This window comes from Cherax quadricarinatus, chromosome 82 (genome assembly GCF_038502225.1).
Source record: "Cherax quadricarinatus isolate ZL_2023a chromosome 82, ASM3850222v1, whole genome shotgun sequence".
In the NCBI taxonomy this organism is placed as follows: Eukaryota; Metazoa; Arthropoda; class Malacostraca; order Decapoda; family Parastacidae; genus Cherax; species Cherax quadricarinatus.
Genome location: NC_091373.1, coordinates 19974361 through 19991582, shown reverse-complemented (window position 1 = coordinate 19991582; position 17222 = coordinate 19974361). Strand labels below are relative to the sequence as shown.

The 17222-nt window shown below is 43.0% G+C and overlaps 1 protein-coding gene across 1 annotated transcript in view; it reads left to right on the top strand.

Annotated features, from left to right (window-relative positions):
- Dhc1 (Dynein heavy chain 1) overlaps positions 1-17222 on the top strand; it is a 313825-nt gene that overhangs the window by 113014 nt on the left and 183589 nt on the right. The window contains exons 35-36 of the mRNA XM_070102646.1: positions 7427-7584; positions 15533-15651. Of these exons, the coding sequence (XP_069958747.1) occupies positions 7427-7584; positions 15533-15651 (277 nt within the window). The remainder of the gene's footprint in view (positions 1-7426; positions 7585-15532; positions 15652-17222) is intronic.

Below are 17222 nucleotides of genomic sequence, written 5' to 3'. Positions count from 1 at the left end.
TTTGTCTTTTGATCGGCTTCAAACTCTAAACACTGGTGTATCTTAATTGAAAGTTTTTTTTACATTCACTTTGGGCTGTGTGACTGCCAATTTGCCATTTTTTTTACAGTTCTATCAAATCAGACTCTTAAAAAATCGGCATCAAATAATTTTTCTTATAGAAATGTAGAGATTTTGAAACAGAATATAAATAAAGAAAAATGAACTGATGAAAATAAAAAAAAATCACGTTTTCAGGGGCGTTTTTAAATTAAACTCTTCTTCGCGGGGGGTCCTTTTAGCGGAGAAGAGGCTCTCGGTCTAAGGAATTAGACCCTTTGGTCTTCTTCCTCCATCCAAACCCAAGTTCCCCCAGTCCCCTTTCCCAGTCCCGTCCTCCCCATCCCTCCCCTCCCATTCCTCCTGCTCTTCCATCTCTTCCTTTTCCCCGTTCCGTCTGTAGCCTCTGGGGGTCTTCCCTGCTTACATTACACTTCCTAGGTAGTGGTACATGTGCCAGGGTTCTTCCCACTCCGTGAGATCCCTCGGGGGTGGTGTAGTTTGCCGTGGAATCTGTATCGTCTGGAGGCACCCTACTCCCTTTCCGGATTTCCAGGGGGTGGGATGGGGTGTCCTGCAGATGACGGGTGCATCTCCAGAGGCTGCCTGTCGGTTCTGGGAGGTGGCAGCTGAGGGAAATATGCTTTGTGGCAGGTATGCGAGTGCCCTCTCTTTTGTCCACCGAAGTGGCTCGGTGGATGTGAGGTTGCTATCCCCAAGCGCTGGATTACTGGCGTGAAGGGTAGGTTATGGCACGGGTTCCATGCTGCATCTGCGCTGCTGGCGGTGTCGAGGTCCTCTTGGATATGAATGGGAACTTATGGCCCTTTCATGCCTTCTCGTAACTGTCCCACCACTTTCCCTCTTTTTTTTTTTTTCTTTTTTTTTCCTTTTTTCTTTCTTTTTTTCTTAAAATAATAAGAAAGAAGTACCACCACCATCATAGAAACTTCGTTCCATGACTTCCCTACTCCTTCCAGGACCCTTTATGCTACTGCATCCTGTTCTTACCCGGCTTCATTATTGGACCATTCGTTGGACTTTTCCTATACCTCTGTACCTTCTGCTGGTGATGCTTCATCGCCTGCACCAGGTGCCGAGGCTCCACCCATCTCTTCTAGTGTCTCTGACCTTTGCATGTCTTTGACTATGCATCCTGCTTCTCCAAATATTGTGCAGCGATTTTCAGATTACTCACGTGCCTCAGGTCGGGCCGCCTACGGTCCTACACCTAAACGTTCCAGACCATTTGCTGATGACATTCTTTCGATTTCTGTTCATTCCACCCAGAAACGACCTACACGACACCCACTTCTTTTGCGTAACACGCTTACAAGTACACAGTGGACTAATTTTTTTTCCTTGCAACTGACGTCTCCTACTGATTATCTTTCAGACCATAGTATCGGTAAAGCTCCCTTACGACATGTTGGCTAAAATATATCCTTTCACGCTCTTCAGAGTTGTGCACGCATTGTTATAGTTCAGAACGCAGGCCAAGCTCATGATCTTTCCCTTCTTACTTCTATTGATATCGTTCCTATCACAGTTCACAAGCACGCTACTTTCAATTCTTACAGTGGTACGGTGGTCTTACAGCATACCATTGTACAGTGTGATTTTTATGTCTTGTGGTAGGTATATTTTAGAGCAATTAGCCCTCCGGGACCTTCTGATTCCCAAAGTGGATAGTATGTCCTACCCTCCTGCATGCGAGGCACTTTCCCAGTAACATCGCCCGCTTAATCTTTGACTGCTGTGAGCTCCTGTCCTCCATTCATTTCACAGGACATCACTTAAGGGTCCATAAGGTTGTCTTCATGCTCCAACGGTGTCGAAATTGTTGGGACTTCGGACATCCAACTAAATACTGCAGGTCTGCGGCAGAGTGCCCAGCCTGCGGTGCCACGGATCATGCTACGACACCACAGTTGTCCCCCCACTTGTCTTAGTTGCACCAAAGGCTGAAGGTAGTTCTAAGTTATCCTTCCCATTTCGGGCTATGTGCTGTTGCATTCTTCTGATCTCCTTGCTGATGAAACTCTAAATGAGAGTGTGCTTCTTGTGTGCATTGGTAGACCGTTTCAACAGGTCTTTGTTCAATCTCTGCTGCATTATACTGCAGCTTGTACCTATTTGCACAGGTGTTTTACAGTTTGCTCTCTATATCTCTCCCCTACCCGTGCATTATGTATCTCGGATGTTGCAATCTTAATCTCTTTTCTGACCCCCCCAACCAATCTTCTTGTTAGGTTATTTTAACACTCATCATTATCTTTGGGAAGGGTCACACTGTGCCTCTCGTAGTGATCATTTGGAGACACTTCTCACTTCTCATCCTCTTCATGTCTTAAATACAGGTGCTCCCACCCATTTTGACTCTCACACTCGGTCTCTCTCTTGCACTGATCTCACCTTACCCCTCTCTGCTTTATAGTGGACTGAAGAAGCCACTGTGTGGCGAAACGTTTCATTAATAAAGATTCCCATATGTTGCAAAAGTGTCTCAATCTTCAACTTGGCAGCTCGTCAACTGCATTTGATTACGTTTGGTCTCTTTTCCCGGATTTGCACGACAGTGATCACTTTCCTATTCTTACTCCTACTACGTATTCCCAACCTCCTCATAGCCCCCGCTGGCAACTTGGATGAGCGAATTGGGACTTAAACTCTCGCCTTACTGCTTATTGTGGGGACCCTTCTTCGTCCTCTACTGATGAGCTGGTGCACCAGTTTTCGACCTTAGTTTTGACTGCAGCATCACGTTCTATTCCTCAAACCTCGAGCAGGCATTTTCAGATATGCATGACTTGGTGATCTCCTGCGTTAGCCTGTGCAGTGCACTTGAAATGAGCTGTGCAGGACCAATATCGATACAATCGGACTGCAGATCATCATCTGGATTTTAAGCGAGCGAGGACAGTCGCTCGCCACGTAATATGTGACACTAACCAATTGTTGGCAAGACTACTCTTCTACCATTACCTCCACTATATATATATATATATATATATATATATATATATATATATATATATATATATATATATATATATATATATATATATATATATATATATATATATATATATATATATACATACATATATGCAATAAGATCACAGTAAACAGGTGATTTCAGAATATGCAAAACAACTGCTGTGAAAGAATAGAGAAATTCCAAGCACTTTCGTGACTACTCACATTATCAAGGAATGTGAGCAGTCACGAAAGCGCTTGGAATTTCTCTATTCTTTCACAGTGGTTGTTTTGCATCTATATGTATATATATATAATATATATATATATATATATGCAAAACAACCCCTGATTTCGTACGCACTGGATATCGAAAGATTCGAATTTCGACCATTTTTTTCGGCGAAATTTTGCTCCGGATTTCGTACCTCATCCCAGAAATCGTCCGTATCAGATGCGTCCGCTCACCTGGGATGCTGCCACTCATGAGTATGTGTCTCAGTCTGGCTCTGTCACTAGTTGAGTGAGCATTCGTCTGAAACATTTCGCAATAATCCATTGTTTTTTGTGCTTCTTTATTGAAGAAAGTTCCTAGTGCAGCCCTTTGGTAAAGGTGAGAAACGCGATTGAATTCAAGAAAGAAATTGTAGATAAATACGAAAGTGGCATACGTGTGGCTGAGCTCGCCAGGATGTATGGCAAGTCCAAATCAACAGTCAGTTCCATCCTGGAAAAGAAAGTAGAAATCAAGGAAGCTGATGCTGCAAAAGGGGTAAATATGCTAACGAAGCAGAGATCACAAACAATCGAAGATGTCGAGACGTTGTTGTTGGTGTGGATCAACGAAAAACAGTTAGCTGGAGACAGTGTTGTAGAGTCGATCATTTGCGAAAAGGCAATGCAGTTACATGCCTGAATTTAAGGCCAACAGAGGCTGGTTCGACAAGTTCAAGAGGTGTAGGGGCATACACTGTGTTGTAAGGCATGGTGAGGCTGCATGTTCAGACAAACGTGCGACCGAAAAAATCGTAGATGAGGTAGAGGTTGCGGGATTCGTCCCCCAACAAGTCTTCAATTGTGACGAAACAGTCCTCTTTTGGAAGAAAATACCAAAGAGTATGTACATCATGCAGGAGGAAAAGGCACTGCCAGGACACAAGCCTATGCAGGATAGGCTAGCTCTTTTCTTCTGTGGTAATGCTAGTGGGGATTTCAGAGTGAAGCCTCACTGGTGTATCACTCTGAAAATCCTCAAGTGTTCAAGAAAAACAATGTCGTCAACACTAAATTGTGTGCGATGTAGAAAACTAATAGTAAGGCAAAATGTTTCATGATTCAAATTTTCATTGACAGGGTCCATGAAGTCTTTGCCCAAGTGTGAAAAAATGCCTCCTGGAAAATAAATTGGCACTCAAGTGCCTCATGGTACTGGACAATGCTCCTGCTCATCCTCCAGACTTGGAAGACCAATTGTTTAGGGACTTCAGTTTTATAACAGTGAAGTTCTTGCCTCCTAACACCACTCCTCTCATCCAGCCCATGGACCAGCAGGTCATTTCTAACTTCAAAAAACTCTACACGAAAGCAATATTTCAAAGGTGCTTTGAAGTGACCTCGGACACTGAATTGACCCTAAGAGAGTTCTGGAGGAATCACTTCAGTATCCTCCATTGCATAAGCCTGATAGTAAGGATTGGCAGGGAGTGACTTCCAGGACTTTGAACTCTGCTTGGAGAAAATTGTGGCCAGAATGTGTCCTCGACAAAGATTTTGAAAGGGAAGTCCATGGGGTTGGACGTGAGTGGCCAGGATGTGGGAGAGTTGGTGGAGGAACATAGGGAAGAGCTAACCATTGCAGAGCTGCAAGACCTTCATCTGGAACAGCAACAGATCAAAGCTGAGGAAATTGCTTCAGAGGAGGAGGAGAAGAGAGGGGAGAAGGTGCCCTCTTCAGTGATTATAAAGACATTTGTACAAAGTGGAATGAGGTGCAAATTTTTGTGGATAAATATCACCTTGATCAAACTGATACAAGCGTACCTGCAACATGTTCAGCGACAATACCTTGTCCCATTTTAGGTAAATCTTTAAGAGAAGCCAGAAACAGAGCTGTCTGGACAGATTTTTAGTGCGACAGGGGTCCAGTGCCAGTAAAAGACAAATAAGGGAAGTAACCCCGGATAGAGGAGGATTTCCCTTCCAAACAGTAACCTCTGCTCCTCCCTCTCCCCTCCTCGCCATCTATACCCTAACAAGAGTCTTCAATAAAGGCAAGTGTGATGTTAAATGTTCATTTATCCATTTCATTAGTCATTTATATTTCTTTCTCATTGTTTTCTGTATGTAAAAAATAGTTATTCTTTAAAAAATGTATTTTTTGTTAATATTTTTGGGTGTCTGAAACGGATTAATTATATTTACATTATTTCTTATCGGAAATATTGCTTCGGTTTTCGTTCGTTTCGGATTTAGACCGACCTTCTGGAACAGATTAAGGATGAAATTCGGGGTTCCATTGTAATTTAAATTGAACTTGGACCGACCTTCGTTTTCGGAACAATCTCAACAACATTTTCTTTTGTTTCTTTTTCCATAATTTTTTATAACTGAAGAGCACAAGATTTACAGGATTCTGTGCCTGCGTGGGCGACCTGTGGATAGTGTTACACAGGCCATTACACCAGTTTGTTTCCCTTTGATTAATGGAAAAAGGCTCCCAAGGTCGGCTTCAGAATTTCATTAGTGGTGTGTCTTACTTAGAAGAAAGTTGGCATTGTTAATGAAGTACATGTATGTAGGTGCCATTTTGCCACTTTTAGTCTCGAAATGGTTTAGCGTTATCTTACATAATTGCATTATTTTACTTTCATTCTAGTGAGGGGCTGTTGATCTAAGGAAGTGTACTTATCCTCATTTTGCATGAATCAAATATGAATGTATCATATTCCGCAGGTACTGCACCATAATTCCGCAGGTACTGCACCATAATTCCGCAGGTACTACACCATAATTCCTCAGGTATTGCACCATAATTCTGAACATTAATCTCTCATAGCTCATACATCTAATTAAAGGGATGAAAATTTCTTGACTTTAGAGAGCATGTAAGTGCACATTTTGTTCGTTTATGTTAGATTCTGTGTAACAGCTGGAGAATGCTTCTTCTGGTCGGCTTCATACTTTTAGTGATGATGTGTTTTCCTCATTAGAAGCTTCACTTTCATTTTAGGTTCTTCAAGTTTTAATGTCAGTTTGATTAATCAGATTGGTTCCTGCTAAGCAACTAGAGAATGCCTGTTCTGATTAAAACACAGTGCTTGACTTTATTGGGTTATCCTTGATTAAACCTACATACCTTTCATTTAATAATGTTTTATTAAGTATTTGCAGGCATGCTTTCTTAATTCTTAAAAGCGGGGAAACTTACGAAGAGAAATGTTTGGTTATTTTTGGTCTGTGTTGATATCTGTCTGTTGTTTTATAGAAGGAAATAGAAAAATCTAAATACTGGTTTTCATATGATAATTTCTGAGTGCCTCATCAAGTTGCCTTCATCTTCATCACTGATAACTTGATAATGAAAATTCTTGAGACGTATTTCACAATATTGTTCTGAGATAACACAAGAATCCCTCTCCAATCTGGCTTCAAAGTTTGTTTCTTAGTGGACAGTTTGAATCAGGTTAGCGCTCTGTATTGTTCATGTGATAACTTACGAATACGTAATCTGATGCGCTACAAATCTTCATTGCTAATACTTAGTTTCTGCATTAATCTTTTTACGTGCACTGACGTACACAGACCTCGGATACCTTTGCCAGATCGCACAGCGACCAAAATATTTTCATTTATCATCATCAGCTTCGTATTATTATTATAATTATTATTACTATCATTGTTATTATCATAGCATCTTTATTTTTAGCAATATAGTACAGTAATTCTTTTAATAATACAGTAGATTGATATCTTAAATGAGTATACACTGGTCAGTTTTGTCATGTATACATTGAGAAAAGTATTTTTCTCGGCGTGTATATGCTGCGAGTTTACTTTAATCCCTATTTTAAGGATTTAATGGTTCTCATGTAGTCGATAGGCTTTAAATCTCATTAACCAACCAACCTTACAATATTGCAAGCGTCTTCCAGGCTGCTGCTCCACAACTTTACCTAGATCATTGTACTTTTCCGTTAATACCCCTAATCATTACTTATCTCTTTTTTTTTCTCTCTTTTTCTCACTGCCATCTGCACCCTTCTCATCTCTTTCTTCCTCTCACTTTCCTATTCGTTGCCCTCTCTGTCTTTCTTTTCTCCCTTCCTATCTTTATTTCCCTTCATATTCTTTTCCACTTCTCTCTATTTATGCCTCCTTCCTTTCATTCCACCACCATCACAACAAACAGACGAGGACGAGCCGTTGTTTATGTCCCTGATTGATGACCTCTTCCCCAACATGGCCCAAGAGAGGGGCTACCACAACCAGCTCACCACCTGCATTGCCGAAATTGTAGCTGAGTTAGGGCTTGTCAACCACCCTCCCTGGACACTCAAGCTTACTCAGGTGGGCTCTTTACTTACTACCTTCACCTCTCACTCACTTTCTGAGTATGTTACTTTTAATATTTATAAATTACGCGAGTCAAATAGGATGCTTAGTTTGTATATTCGTGGGAAACACAAAACCTGTGATGATTATACAACGCCTGGGAAAACGGCAGGGATGAGGAGTCATCACTGGAGTATACCTGGTGAGGGTTTCGGGATCAACGACCCCACGGCCCGGTCTGAGACTAGGCCTCGTGGTGAATCAGGGTTGATCAGCCAGGCTGTTACTGCTGGCCGCATGTAAACCGATGTAAAAACCACAGCCCGGCTGATCAGGCACAGACTTTAGGTGCCTGTCTAGCGCCTTCTTAAAAACAGCCAGGTTTGATCCGAGAAAGAAAAGGACATATTTAATTCCTTGGATCAAGAGCTGTTCACCAACATTAAGGTACACATCTGATGGGGTTTAAGGGCACAAACCTTAAACTATGATATTAAGGACACTGTAATGAATAAGGCAGGAGAATTACCCTAAGTTAGCTTAGTGTTTACTCACACACACACACACACACACACACACACACACACACACACACACACACACACACACACACACACACACACCAGAAGGAGCCCCTGGTATACCCGACGATGTAAGGAGGCAAAAACCAAGTGCAATAGAGAATGGAAAAAGTACTGAAGGCGAAGAACACAGGAAAATAGGAAGATCAGGGGAGGAGCCAGGAACGAGTATGCACAGGTAAGGAGGGAGGCCCACCGACAGTATGAAAATAACATATAATCGAAAATCAAGTCTGACACGAAACTGCTGTACAGCCACATCAGGAGGAACACAACAGTCAAAGACCAGGTGATCAGGCTGAGGAAAGAAGGTGGGGAACTCACAAGAAACGATCACGAGGTATGTGAGGAGCTCAACATGAGATTTAAGGAAGTATTTACAGTAGAAACAGGAATGGCTCTGAGAAGACAGCACAAAGGGGAACACCAACAGGGAATATACCAACAAGTGCTGGATGACATACAAACAACGGAGGAGGAGGAGGTGCAGAAGCTGCTAACTGACCTCGATACCTCAAAGGCGAGGAGTCCGGATAACATCTCCCCACGGGTCCTTAGAGAAGGAGCAGAGACGCTGTGTGTGCCACTAACCACAATCTTCAATACATCCCTTGAAACTGGGCAACTACCTGAGGTATGGAAGACAGCAAATGTAGTCTCCATTTTTAAGAAAGGAGGCACTAAACTACAGACCAGTGTCTCTGACATGTATAGTATGCAAAGTGATGGAGAAGATTATCAGGAGGAGAGTGGTGGAGCACCTGGAACAAAACAAGATTATAAACAACAACCAGCACGAATTCATGAAAGGCAAATCCTGTGTCACAAACCTTCTGGAGTTTTATGACAAGGTAACAGAAGTAACACATGAGAGAGAGGGGTGGATTGATTGCATTTTCCTGGACTGCAGGAAGGCCTTAGACACAGTTCCTCACAAGAGATTAGTGCAGAAGCTGGAGGATCAGGCATGTATAACAGGAAGGGCACTGCAATAGATGAGAGAATACCTGACAGGGAGGCAACAACGAGTCATGGTACGAGATGAGGTATCACAGTGGGCGCCTGTGACGAGCGGGGTCCCACAGGGGTCAGTCCTAGGACCAGTGCTATTCTTGATAGATGAATGACATGATGGAAGGGATAGACTCTGAAGTGTCCCTGTTCGCAGATGATGTGAAGCTAATGAGAAGGATTAAATCGGATGAGCATCAGACAGGACTACAAAGAGAACTGGACAGGCTGGACACGTGGTCCAGCAACTGGCTTCTCGAATTTAACCCTGCCAAATGCAGAGTCATGAAGATTGGGGAAGGGCAAAGAAGACTGCAGGCAGAGTATAGGCTAGGTGGACAAAGGCTGCAAATCTCACTAAAGGAGAAAGACCTTGGGGTGACCATAACACCGAGCACGTCTCCGGAAGCACACATCAACCAGATAACTGCTGCAGCATATGGGCGCCTGGCAAACCTGAGAATAGCGTTCCGATACCTTAGTAAGGAGTCGTTCAAGACACTGTACACTGTGTACGTCAGGCCCATACTGGAGTATGCAGCACCAGTTTGGAACCCACACCTGGTCAAGCACGTCAAGAAATTAGAGAAAGTATAAAGGTTTGCAACAAGGCTAGTTCCGGAGCTCAGGGGAATGTCCTATGAAGAAAGGTTGAGGGAAATCGGACTGACGACACTGGAGGATTGAAGGGTCAGGGGAGACATGATAACAACATACAAAATAATGTGAGGAATAGACAAGGTGGACAGAGACAGGATGTTCCAGAGAGGGGACACAGAAACAAGGAGTCACAAGGAAGCTGAAGACTCAGACGAGTCACAGGGATGTTAGGAAGTACTTTTTCAGTCACATAATCGTCAGAAAGTGGAATAGCCTAGCAAGTGATGTAGTCGAGGCAGGAACCATATTTAAGACGAGGTATGACAAAGCTCAGGAAGCAGAGAGAGAGAGAGAGAGAGAGAGGACCCAGTAACGATCAGTGAAGAGGCGGGGCCAGGAGCTGAGTCTCGACCCCTGCAACCACAATTAGATGAGTACAATTAGGTGAGTATACAACCACCTACAGAAGAGCCTCAGCCCCGACAACCCCACTGCAACCAAGCAAAATAACCCAAAACAACCCATACTCCATACCTACGGCCCCCACCCCTGCCCACTACAAATTCCACCTTCACACCTTCACCATCGCAGACGGAAGAAATAAATGTAAGCAGTGGTATGAAAGAATCATAGAAACATCCCCAGACATCATAGCACTTACAGAAACGAAGCTCATAGGTATGATAATAGATGCGATCCTTCCATCAGGATATCAGATCCTGAGGAAAGATAGAGGGAGTAGAGGGGAAGGGGGAGTTGCACTGCTCATCAAAAACCAGTGGAAGTTTGAGGAAATCGAAGGAATTTTCAGACTGGCGGTCGCAAGGGGGTGATGCAGTAATGTGCAACATGCTACAGAACAACAGGAGGCAAAGAGAAGAATATGATGAGAGCAACAGAACAATGGTGGACACGCTAGCTGAGATGAACAGAAGGCCCCACATGAGTAGTGCAAAGTTACTAGTTGTGGGTGATTTCAATCACAAGGAGACTGACTGGGAAAACCTGGAGCCACATGAGGGACCTAAAACTTGGAGAGCTAAGATGATGGAGGTGATACTGGAAAACCATAATGCATCAACATGTCAAGGACACTACTAGAGAGAAAGGAGAGGAGAAGATGAACCTTTAAATACATGGATGAGCTTCAAATACATGGAGTTACAAGTGGAGAGAGAAGCAGGAAGAGTAGGACAGAAGAAGCCAAACAACAAAAGAGGGGGCTACACAGGCTTGAGGAATTTCCTGCATGAGGTTCAGTGGGAAAGAGAACTGGTGGGCCAAACCAGTAAATGAAATGATGAACCACGTGAGACAAAATGCTAGGAGGCAGAAGATAGGCTCGTTCACAAAGGCAACAGAAATAATGGGGACACCAGAACGAGCCCATGGTTCACCTAAAGGTGTAGAGAGGCCAAAACAAAGTATGCTAGACAATGGAAAAAAATATAGAAGACAAAGGACCCAGGAAAAAAAAAGATTAGTTGAAGAACCAGAAACGAATATGCACAGATAAGGAGGGAAGCTCTTTGGCAATACAAAAACGACATAGCATCAAATGCTAAGTCTGTCCCGAAGCTGTTGTACAGCCACATCAGGAGTAAAACAATAATTAACAACCAGGTAATCAGGCTGAGGAAGGAAGGCGAGGAGTTCACAAGAAACAACAAACAATTATATGAAGAGCTCAGCACGAGGTTCAAGGAAGTATTTTCAGTGGAGACAGAAACGACTCCAGAGAGCTGGAATAGTGGGGTACACCATCAAGTGCTGGACACAATACACACAACTGAGGAGGAGGTGAAGAGACTGCTAAGTGAACTAGATATCTCAAAGGTGGTGGGACTAAACAATATCTCTCCATGGGTCCAGTGAGAGGAAGCAGAGGCACTGAGTGTGCCATTAAGAACAATCTTCAACACTTCCATCGAAACTGGGCAACTACCTGAGGTGTGGAAGACAGGAAATATAGTCCAAATATTTGAGAAGGGTGACACAGACAGGCAACATTAAACTACAGACCTATGTCACTGACTTGTATGTAAAGTCATGGAAAAGATTATCAGGAGAAGAGTGGTGGAACACATTGAAAAGATTGGGTTCATACATGACAATCAGCACGGCTTCAGAGACGCGAAATCCTGTGTCATAAATCTACTTCAGTTTTACGATAAGGTAACAAAAGACAGGAGAGAGAGAGATGGGTAGATTGCATCTTTTTGGACTGCAAGGAGGCTTTTGACACAGTACCACACAAGAGACTGGTGCAAAAATTAAATGAGCAGGAAGGAATAATAGGGAAATACTGCAATGGATCAGGGAATACCTGACAGGAAGGAAACAACGAGTGTTGGTACGTGAAGTGTCAGAGAGGCCGGATGTGTCGAGTGGTGTTCCACAAGGGTCAGTCCTAGGTCCGGTGCTGTTTCTTGTATACATGAATGACATGATGGAAGGAATAGACTCAGACGTGTCACTGTTCGCTGATGATATGAAACTGATGAGGAGGATCAGTTAAGATTACAAAGGGATCTGGACAGACAACAAGTCTGGTCCGACAAATGGCTCCTGGAGTATAACCCTGGTAAGTGTAATTCATAAAGATTGGGAAGGACACAGAAGACCGCAGACGGCGTACAGGTTAGGGAATCAAAGGCTGCAAACGTCACTTAAAGAAAGGGATCCCCTGAGGCACACATCAATCAAATAACGGTTGCAGCAAATGGGCGCTTGGCAAACCTGAGATTATCGTTTAGACATCTGAGTAGGGAGTCATTCGCAATATTGTACACCGTGTACGTCAGGCCTATACTGGAGTATGCAGCACCAGTATGGAACCCTCACCTAGTCAAACACGTCACGAAATTGGAGAAAGTGCAAAAATTTGCAACACGATTAGTCCCAGAACTGAGGGGTATGTCTTATGAGGAAAGGTTAAGGGAACTCAACCTGATGACACTAGAGGATAGGAGGGCTAGGAAGGACATGATAACAACGTATAAAATACTGAGAGGAATTGACAGGGTGGACAGGGCAGGAATGTTTCAGAAATGGGATACAAGAACAAGAGGCCACAATTGGAAGCTGAAACCCCAGATGAGTCATAGGGATGTTAGGAAGTATTCTTTAGCCTTAGAGTTGTCAGGAAGTGGAATAATCTGGAGAGTGAAGTAGTGGAAGCAAATTCTATACATAGCTTTAAGAAGAGGTATGACAAAGTTCCTGGAACAGGGAGAGAGTGAATTAGTATCGACCAGTGAAGAGGCGGGGCCAGGAGCTATGACTCGACCCCTGCAACCACATATAGGTAAGTACATATAGGTGAGAACACACACACACACACACACACACACACACACACAGCAAATGTAGTCCCAGTTTTTAAAAAGGGAGACAGACCTGGAATATTAAACTACAGACCAGTGTCACTGGCATGTATAGTATGTAAAGTCATTGAGAAGATTATCAGGAGAAGAGTGGTGGAACACCTAGAAAGAAATAAGCTTATAAACGACAGCCAGCACGGATTCAGAGATGTTAAATCCTGTGTCACAAACCTACTAGAGTTCTGTGACAAGATAACAGCAGTAAGACAAGAGAGAGAGGGAAGTGGGTAGATTGTGTTTTCTTGGAATGTAAAAAGGCTTTTGACACAGTCCCACACAAGAGATTAGTACAAAAGTTGGAGGACCAGGAAGGTATAACAGGGAAGGCACTGTAATGGAACAGAGAATACCTAACAGGAAGGCAGCAGCGAATCATGGAACGTGATGTGATGTCAGAGTAGGCGCCTATGATGTGCGGGGTTCCACAAGGGTCAGTCCTAGGACCGGTGCTGTTTCTGGTATATGTGAATGACATGACGGAAGCAATAGACTCAAAAGTGTCCCTGTTTCCAGACGATGTGAAGCTAGTGAGGATAATTCAGTCAGAGGAGGATAAGACACGACTACAGAGGGATATGGACAGGTTGCAGGCCTGGTCCAGAAATTGGCTCCTAAAGTTCAACCCCACCAAGTGCAAAGTCATAAAGATTGGGGAAGGACTAAGAAGACTGCTAAGTACAGTCTAGGGAGGGGGGGGGCTAAGACTACAAACCTCACTCAGCAACCATATAAATGCTGCAGCATATGGACGACTAGCGAACCTAAGAACAGCATTCAGACATATCAGCAAGGAGTTGTTCTGGACCCTGTACACCGTGTACGTCAGGCCCATATTGGAGTATGCAGCTCCAGTTCGGAACCCACACTTGGCCAAGCACGTATGGAAACTAGAGAATGTACAAAGGTTTGAATCGTGACTAGTCCCAGAGCTAAGTGACATGTGCTACGAGGAGAGGTTAAGGTAACTTAACCTGACGACACTGGAGGACAGGTGGGACAAGGGGAACATGATAACGACATATAAAATATTAAGAGGAATCGACAAGGTGGACAGAGACATGATGTTCCTGAGATGGGACATAGGAACAAGGGGTCACAATTGGAAATTGAAGACTCAGATGAGTCACAGGGATGTTAGGAAGTATTTCTTCAGTCACAAAGTCGTCAGTACTTGGAATGGTCTGGAAACTGATGTAGTGAAGGCAGGTACCATACATAGCTTTCAGAAGAGGTATGATAAAGCTCATGGAGCATGGAGAGAGTGGCCCACTAGTATGGGGAAACTTGTTAGCTAAGTAAACTTTCCGACAAGGAGGATTAATAAGCTTTCTTGGCAGCTCAGACTTATTGCAGCCGCGGTTCAAGAAATTTCCTTCGAATGAGGTGAAGTTCTTCACACAGGAGCTGTAGAATGACAAATAACTAGATAAGGTTATGAACCTAACATATATTTTCCAGTATAACAGTTTACTGGAGTGTGGTGAGCTACTCACCTGAGTTATGTAGATCACTGTCATATTACGACCTAGGATCGGTTAGCCCTAATAACCTTGTGTCTACCTATGAACTGCAGCGCATATCTGGTGGACAAAAGTGTTCATGTAACGGGAGCTTGTAGCGTTGACTGCGCCACTTCCGCCGAGAATGTCTTGGTAGTAGAATGTAGAGGTGTCACGTAGGGAATGTTCTTTGCAATCACTCGCAATACCAGTTACACTCTGTTGTCATTCACTATCACTATAGGTATTCAGAAATAATAATAGTTTCAAAAGACACTTGAGCAAACAGTACGACATATTTATTAAAGAACGTTCCGATTCAAGAATCAAAACGTTGTCTAATATATCCTAGTGTTTGCTCAAGTGTCTTTTTACACAAATTTTTAGGTATCACTTACCAATATTAATAATTATTAATAGCAATCATTATTGGTTGTAAGATGGTGAGCCGCTCTTTTTTGAGCAAAATTCTTACTTGTTCACAATACGGTTAAATAAATAAGCAAAATGATGAATTGTTTGCTGTGAGAGATGAAAAAATATGTGTAGTAGTTCGGCATTCATTTTATTTCATAAATTCATAGGTTGTCAGGATGTTCATTTTTGTAAATTGAATAAAGTTTTAGTACACTAGGATGTATATTGTGATTTAAACAGCCATTATGAATAGTGAAGACCTTCAGGTTATGAATTATAATTAACACCGTCAAGTATTTACGAGAGACACAAATGCGTTAAACTAGAATAGATTTTTGAGTAAACGTTTAGCTACTCAGTACAAAATCAATGGATGGCGAAACATTTTCTAAATAAAAATGTCCTAGTCACCTAATTGTTGCATCCTAAGGAGCTGAACAAAGTTGTTCATAGTACTGATGTGTTCCAGCTATACGAGACCCAGCGTGTGAGACACGGTATGATGACCCTGGGTCCCAGCGGTGCCGGCAAGACCTCCTGCATCCATGTACTCATGAGAGCTCTCACCAAGATGGGTCAGCCTCACAGGTACGCTATGCTCCAGGACCTATAGGTCAGGCTTTCAGCCAGCTACATCAGTCTCCCTGCCAGGTAGAGCTGTATGACTTAAGGATTTAGCGATTCCCCATGAGGTTGGTTGATTCCCCCATGACAGGTTGGTTGATTCCCCCATGACAGGTTGGTTGATTCCCCAATGACAGATTGGTTGATTCCCCCATGACAGGTAGGTTGATTCCCCAATGACAGGTTGGTTGATTCCCCCATGACAGGTTGGTTGATTCCCCCATGACAGGTTGGTTGATTCCCCCATGACAGGTTGGTTGATTCCCCCATGACAGGTTGGTTGATTCCCCCATGACAGGTTGGTTGATTCCCCCATGACAGGTTGGTTGATTCCCCCATGACAGGTTGGTTGATTCCCCCATGACAGATGAAGCCACTGTGTGGCGAAACGTTTCCTCAATAAAGATACCCAAGAGTTGCACATGTGTCTAATTTATCAACATGTCGGTTCTCTGAACCATTCATCTACAATCCTGTCAGACACTGCAACTTCTTGGGATCTTAATACTTGGGAATTCTTCGCTTGCCTAACCCTTGGGCACGACCTACTTCCACATTGAAGAAATGTGACACCACCTACGACTGCTGCACTTCTCCTGCCTACGGTTTATAAGCTCCTTCTCCACACTTAAGCCGTATTCTATTCAAGATTGATTGACTGACCACATCGACTCAAGGTTGAAGGACTGATTACCTCATTCTACTCCTGTTCTTCAAGATTCTTCTTTGTATGGACTGATGAAGCCACTGTGTGGCGAAACGTTTCCTCAATAAAGATACCCATTCATCTACAATCCCCCATGACAGGTTGGTTGATTCCCCCTTGACAGGTTGGTTGAGTCTCCCATGACAGGTTGGTTGGTTCCCCCCTTGACAGGTTGGTTGATTCCCCCATGACAGGTTGGTTGATTCCCCCATGACAGGTTGGTTGATTCCCCCATGACAGGATGGTTGATTCCCCCATGACAGGTTGGTTGATTCCCCCATGACAGGTTGGTTGATGGCGTGGAGAGGAAGATTATAATTGAACATTAGATTTCATTTTTCTTGAATATTTTTTAGCAAATGTATTTGCATTTGATAAATGACCGTTTGGTGCCTATATGAGATTCTCAATTTTTAAATAAGTCGAGAAATATGTCCCCCTCCAATTCTGACTTTTTCTTAACTAATTAGAGATGATAATGGAAATTTGTATTTTATTTTTGTCTGTTTTTTATTTATCAAATTAATTTCTTTTTGTATACTACCATTTGGTGTATGTGTGTAAAACTATGATGTTTTTTTTAGTAAATGTAAGTCAAGAAATGTTGTATGAGCAAGGTCTGTAACGTATCTATGTTTTATATGCTAAACTAGGTTCATCTAGGTTCATCTGTCTCACGAGCCGGGGTCCACCTGTATATACATTCAGTACTGCAAACGTACATTCATAGATACGTTATGACGCTCCATTTATTCTGCTTCCTTTCATTCTTGGTCTCATTCTGAATATCCTATCTCCTATGGATAAAGGCACGAATTTAGTGTAGTGT